Genomic DNA, 7,053 nt, shown 5'->3' with positions numbered 1-7,053 from the left:
CGCACTTGTTCATATGGCCATAGGTGCCGAATGGCCTGGCTACGGCACTGAGCTCCAGACACACACTTCCATATGGATACAGACACACACAAAAGATGTGGTGCATGTTCTCAGGCTTGCAAGAAAATGCGGAGTGGCGTCTGATGGTGAAACAGCAAGTTACATGAGGCCAGTTCTCTGGGAGCCGGGGGGGATGCTTGCGCACCCCAATATGGAGAGGAGCTCCTTGCTGTTCTGCCAGGGGGTGTGAGAGAAAGCACTGCATACGACTCCAGGCTCCGCAGGGGAACCTGCGCTGCCATGCTGTTCTGCCGAGGCTGGCTGATAGTGGCATGACCAGCGGAGCCGGCGAGGCTCCACGGGAGCGAAAGCCACGTGGAAGCTGGGAGTGGCAGGGGCTTTGGAGAGAGTGAGCAACGGGGGGGAGACAGTGCTGCAAAGTAGAAAGGAAGAGCCAGAAGAGCAGGACCCAACACGGCGTCCGGGCTTTATCTCATGATACAGACTGAAAGGAGAACAGGAACAAGTGCCCCAATTCCTCTCCCCCCCCCCATCACATTAAACAGAAGTGAAACTCACTCTGATCTTTAAAAACAATCTGACAAGTCTCTTCCTCCAGCTCAGGCGGCCCCAGGGCTGGGATCTTCATTCCCACATACCTGGGGATTATCACCCGCAGCATGGGGCAGAGCCCCCGATTCCCTGGGGCTGTCTCTTCCTTGCCAGATCACCCACGCACTCTCTCTCAAGACTTTGCCACTTTAGCTCCTGGGCTGCCGAGGAGGCAGGTTGCACCTCCGGGGTCCCTGGTGCCGGGGCCAGCGACACAGACTCGCTCCCAACTCACCCCCACAGGGTCATCATTCATTGAAGCAAGGAGGCCAGTGGGGGCGTAAAACCTTGACTTCGGTTTGAGGAGAACGACCCAAGAAAGTCTTGCAAAAACCGCGAGGGGCAAAATAAAAATCGTAAGCAGGAAAGCAATAGTTTCCTGGTCCATGGTGCCTCGTCTGGTCTCTCCTTCCTCCAACTGAGCAAGTCTCCACTATCTCTGCGCCACAGAGGGGGGGATGATTGTCCTCCCTAGCAATCGTAAAACCAGCCCCCGTTTCTCCAAAAAACAGACGCCTGAACAGGTCATGCCAAAGAGTCCTTTTCAGAAAACCAGCAGCCTGTTCGCTGGCCCTGGTCCTGGGTCTGCAATGTCCCCAGCAAGGGAGGGCTAACCTTCCAGGAAAAACGGCTCTCAAAATGAGCCCCTCAGACCCTCACCCTTTGCTATTAACTGGGCGCAAAGCTGAAAACCAATACAAAGCCCTCTCAAGACCAGGGGTTTGCCTGTCCCTCAGGAAGTAGGTCACAGGGCTCCAAGAACAGCCACCCCCCCCCCCCCCCCCAGTCCTCCGCAGAACAGGCAAAAAGCAAAGACCCTGATCACGTGCTCGGGGGTGGGGGATTTATACCCCCGAGGCACAACCCCAAAAAGACTATGGCAAAAGCGCTCCAGCTGAGAACGAGTTGATGCCATGCCTGGACATACCCAGATCAGGCCAGACCAGTGGGTTATGCGCTCCCACCGGCAGGAGTGCACAACCCACTGGTCTGGCCTGATCTGGGGTCTTACAGGAACGAAAATTAGTAGGGAAGAACCAAGTTTCCTTTAGTAGTTGGCCACAAACACATATTTAGGCCCAGTCATCTCAGTGAAGGTCCTGGGCTGGAGACCGTGGGACCAGGGCTCCTGTCAGAAGCCTGCAGTCCTAGGCCTTAAAGCCAGCCACTAGGTGTCAGCATTGTTCAATGACTAAGACTCCCTCCTCCCCAGGGGCTGTGAGCACTTCCTCCACGGGCCTGACACTTTGTTTTGTGTGTGTGTGGGGGGTTGTATCCAATTTTTTTTCCTCCTGTGTTTAAACGGTATATTTTTTAAGTAGGACGCCCGGTGGCAAGAAGCGTGGCTGCTTTCGCACTCGGGCTAAGCTTCAGCAGCTGTTCAAAGCGAAAATAAACCGGGTACGTTCTAGCAAATTTGCGAAAAAGCCCAAGCAGATGGAAAAAGAAAGTGTGTCGATTTGCACCTCCTAATATCTTCCACCACTTTCACGTGGAGGGTAAAACTGTGCATGCAGTGAAAGATATCCGTACTCTGCGCCGGCTACGAGGCTATACCCATGTAACTCCTGAAGTTACACAGCTATGTCTTCCCCCAAGTGGCTTACGATTAACGCTTTCATCGCTACAGCATTGGCTGAAGTGCACTGCAGACAAAAGTGTTCTTGAGAGGAGCTGGGCGGGGGGATGAGTGGGGTATTTTGTGTCGAGATTTGCACCCCTCTCCTCTTCATTCATTTGGAAAAGTTGTCTTTCAGACACCCCCTCCAAAGACCCCACGATTGCTCTCCCCCCTCCCCATGGCCTCAGTATCCTACAGTTAACATCTGAGGTCCAGGTGTCATTCAAGATCCGTGAGTGTGACGTCCATGATCCTACCTCTCCACCCCCTCACATACAGAAACACACACATATATACATAAATGTACACATATATGGCTTAGCTGACCAGCTCTGTGCAAAGCCCACAGTTTGAACATTTCCTTCACACCTCAATGTCCCTATATAGCTAGTCTTGTATCACAAGACCATTTCCTTCCCTTTACGTTCAACTTCTGTCACTTCTGCATTTACACACTGGCATAGTGGATAAACAACAGAATAGAGGAATTATATATACAATGAGGGCTCGTGAAGCCGGAGGTAAACAGCTCACTCTTCATTCTTCAAGAGATGGCTGTGGAGTGGGCTGCTCCTCTCTGCACCTTTCTTGGCTGCCTCATGGCCTTTTCTGATGCTCTGGTGACCACCAATTGTAACATTTTCCAGCAGGATCTGAAGGGCTTGGATGGAGTTCTGGATGTCTCCTGCCCCAGCTTCTTCACAATGGGCTCGGGGCTCCTGGCCAGATGCAGTAATGTAAATCACTGGGAGATCATCCTAAAGGAGGTGCCGCAAAATGTAGAAATGTTGTGTTTCACTGAGTTATTGGTGAAGAACATCTCTGAAGGCATCTTCTCAGGAATGGACAACCTCACAGCCCTATATCTACAAGGAAGCTTCCTTGCTTTAAGTGGAGCTTTCCATGGACTCATCCACCTGAGATATTTGGAGATGCGTGGAGGACTGGATATCCATAAGTACATAAAGCTGGAAGATGGGGTCTTTGAAGGGTTGGAAAACTTGACCCATCTCAAGCTGGAGAATGTCTTTCTTAACATTGCTTTCCAGCCCAATATCTTCAAGCCACTGAGGACCCTGCAGGCTGCATCCTTCTCGGGAAATGAATTCCATAGGTTGTCCTTCTTAACCAACATTTTGGCATCCCTCACAATGCTGGAGATCCTGGAAGTGAGGCGAAATAACATCATTGCCACTAGAGAGCTGGACTGTATTGAAAACAGGGCACCCTTGCAGGCCATGGGATTCTCTCCTGTCATTTCCACCCTGGACTTATCTAGCAACGACCTCAAAAAAGTGGAGAAAGATTCTTTATGCAACTTCAAGCATCTCAAGGTCCTTAAAGCAGATGCCACCTTCTTGAAAGCTAAGGAGCTTCTCCAGTCTGGGATTGAGGAGATTGAGGTCTTATCTCTGAATGCCATGAAAAACCAAGACTATATGAGTTTGATGGATGTCTGCAAGGTGGTGGCACATCTCAAGGTGAGGAACCTGACTGTAGCCCAAAACTTCATTGGGCATCTTGATACTGAGTCCTTAGAAGGATGTTCTGGCTTGTTGTCCCTCAACTTGTCAGGCAATTTCTTGAGAATCTTCTCTGGCCCCTTGATGAGGAAGCTGCCAAGCCTTAGGTTATTAGTTCTGTGGCACAACATGATAAAGACATTCGATTTGTGTCTTTCTGAATCAGGTTCCGTCCTTCTCAGAAACCTCACCCACTTGGATCTCTCCCTCAATCGGATCACGGACCTCGGTGCTCAGCAGCTTTCCTGCCTCCCTGCCCTGATTTTTTTGGACCTCAGCTCAAATCACATCGTGGACCTCAAAAGCAGTGTGTTCATGGGTCTGGACAATTTGGAGGTCCTTAATCTGAAATCTAATGGCATCTTTATTCTGGAGAACTTCTACTTTGAGCATCTGCCAGTCCTGAAGCTCCTGGATCTGGAGGGCAACAAGATAAAGAACCACAATGACTCCTTTAAGGTTCTGCCCTTGTTAGAGGAACTTTCCTTAAGCTTTGAAAAAATAGGGATATTCCAAGTCTCACAACCTCACCTGACCAAGCTTCATCTGGAGGGCTCCAAAATTGACATTGGATGCTTGTATAACTGTAGTGCCATTGAGGTGGTAGAGGTGAAGGCTCCCGTTTTAGCTATCACCAACTGTAAATCATTACCTTTTAGATCGGTGAAGAAGCTTCGTCTGGAGGGAAACTATGAAGTGCTTTGCTTACCAATGGGACTCCCTCAGACTTACACAATTGGACTCCGATCCTTTCCCAGCGTGCAGAGGGTATATTATAGCTCCTCAGAAGACATACCTTTCACCAAGTTTATCAGCCCCTTGAATGACACCCTACACCATCTTCTTCACCTCCGGCATCTCCACCTCAAGGGCCTGAAAAAGGAATTTCAGCAAAATGTCCTAGATCCACACCTGCTCTTCCGTAACCTTACCGGCCTCTGGACCCTGATCCTGGAGGACTTTGGAATCCAGCACTTCACAGCCTCTATGTTCACAGACCTCACTGCTCTAGAGCTCCTGGTCTTCAAGTCCCAAGAGGTGAAGACCTTGCAGGAGGGGCTGTTTGACACCATGAACAGACTGAAATACCTCTATCTGATAAATGTCCATCTGGAATGCTCCTGTGGCCAAGCCTGGCTTGGTGACTGGTTGGCCATCCACAGCAAGGTGAGAAGTCCTAAGATCGGTGCCATTAGCTGCTCTCTTGGTCCCTTGCAGAGGAACTGGCACAACTTTATTGAGAAAGAGTGTAGTTCCCAGTATGAGTATTCCTTGTTCATTGGGACTTTCTTCTTTCAAGCTGCCTTCATCCTGATTGCCCTCCTATACCATAACGTTCGCTGGTATCTCCTCTACCTGATGCACATACTGAGGACTTGGTGGAACTACCGAGGTAGGCAGGATGGGCAGCAAATCTATGATTTTGACGTCTTTGTTTCCTATAGCAGTCACGATGAGCCCTGGGTGGTCCAAGATTTGCTGCCGAATCTGGAAGAGCAGGGACCACCTTTCTTCAAGGTCTGCCTGCACAGCCGGGACTTTGAACCGGGAAAGGACATTCTGGATAATATCGTGGACAGCATCTACCGCAGCCGCCGGACCATCTGCCTGATCAGCCACCACTATGTCCAGAGCCATTGGTGTTCCATGGAAGTGCGCATGGCCACCTACCGCCTCATGGCTGAGAGGAAGAACACACTCATCATGGTCTTCCTAGAAAAGGTCTCCATGGAGAAGCTCTCCCGCTACCACCAGATGGCCCGGCTTGTCAAGAGGAAGACCTACCTGGAGTGGACAGAGAATGCTGGGGAGCAGCCCTTGTTCTGGGCCCGGCTTCGTAAGGCCATAGTTGAGGATAGGGAAGAGACTCAAGAGGTTCTGGATGGGTAAGGCCGGGCTACCTGCAGTGGCTAAAAGCTTGGGTGTAAACATCTAGAAGACCATGACTACACTGAGGACATAAAGTCCAAGAATCAAGTTACCAAATGATGCCATGTTATGTGGAACAGACTGAGTTTGTCTTGGTTTTGCATACCGGGAGATGTAGTTGTCAACATACCTGAGAACTTTTGATTTGTGGTCACCCTGCGGTAACTGTTAATTAGGAAGGAGGGGGAGGGGAGGTAAGAGGAAGAAATCATGTGTATTATAAAAACATAGAAATGTGACAAACTAGCTGGTGCTTATCCACACCTTTACAATCCCTACAAGTCCTTCAGCAAACCTTTGGGTTTCTCCCATGCTTTCTTGAATTCAGATATTGTCCTTGTTTCTAGCACCTCCCCGGATAGGCTATTCCATGCGCCCACCACCCTGTAAAAAGCATCTCCTTGGTTTACTCCTGCATGCACCCCCATTTCACCGTCGTCCCATCACGTTTCTCTGCTTGCTTATCCACATTACATCTCTCCGCCATTTCCCCCCTCCAGGGATGAGCCCAGCATTCTTTGCCTTCCTCCCTCCCTCTCTTTGCTCCCACCCCTGTATAAAGTCACAGTTCACCAAGTGGTGCACCCTCAGCTGAGTCCTAAGTCCTGGAATCAAGGGTGCAGTAGCCCCACGTGTGTGTGTGTGTGCGTGTGTGTGTGTGTGTGCGCACTCCAGGCTCACCCCTCTCCTACCTGCAGTCTTACCAAATGGAGAGTGGCTGGGGCAGTAAAGAGACATGCCAGAGCGGGGGTTTTCCTGAGTCTCCGGGGGGAAATCCTGAAGAGTTCCCAGGTAGGCGTCAGCATCCATGCATACAGTGGGGTAAAGTCAGGACTGGCACGGCCTGTGCTAGGTGACCTGGGGTCTCCAGTACGCCTAGGGCTTCTAATTTTAGGTTATTTTCCCCAAAGATCCCCTAATTAGCTGAGGAGTGGTCGGATCTAGGCTAGGCAAAGGGGTGAGATATGGGAGGTGTGATGTTTTTTTCCAACTGTTTAATAAACACCTTTTTTTTTTTTTATATCCGGGTTTTATTGGTTAAAATCTAAAATCAGAAGCCCTGTGCAGGTAGGGTTGTCCCCTCATTAAGGTCAACCCAAATAAGCTGGTCCAGTTGGGAGATTTCTTTGGGAAAATAGAACTCCAACTCCAAGCATGCAACGGGGCAAAGAGCAGGACTGGATTGACCTGTTTGGACTGACCTGGGTGAGGTGGTAACCCTATGTGCAGGAAGGTATTGGATTTAGTACTGCAAGACTTGAGGCATTACGAGCTTTTCTTCTGTGAGTGCCGAGCTCCCGTAGCCAGGCTGGGCCTGGAGTCCCCTTTATTGGGCCGCTGGAAAGACTTCTCCCCAGACGTCAGGGT

The 7,053-nt window shown here is 50.2% G+C and overlaps 1 protein-coding gene across 1 annotated transcript; it reads left to right on the top strand.

Annotated features, from left to right (window-relative positions):
* The first annotated feature begins 2,784 nt into the window (after window positions 1-2,784).
* On the top strand, window positions 2,785-6,706 carry LOC115080363 (toll-like receptor 13). The gene has a single exon (XM_029584508.1). It carries the CDS (start codon window positions 2,785-2,787, stop codon window positions 5,644-5,646), a length of 2,862 nt encoding a protein of 953 aa, XP_029440368.1. The 3' UTR covers window positions 5,647-6,706.
* The last annotated feature ends 347 nt before the right edge of the window (window positions 6,707-7,053 follow it).

Source organism: Rhinatrema bivittatum, chromosome 19 (genome assembly GCF_901001135.1).
Source record: "Rhinatrema bivittatum chromosome 19, aRhiBiv1.1, whole genome shotgun sequence".
NCBI lineage: Eukaryota > Metazoa > Chordata > Amphibia > Gymnophiona > Rhinatrematidae > Rhinatrema > Rhinatrema bivittatum.
Note: the sequence above shows the minus strand (reverse complement) of the source record. Positions and strands in the feature narration are given on the sequence as shown.

Excerpts from the sequence above, each read along its gene's own strand:
- LOC115080363 (XM_029584508.1), top strand. The coding sequence starts at position 2,785 with ATGGCTGTGGAGTGGGCTGCTCCTCTCTGCACCTTTCTTGGCTGCCTC.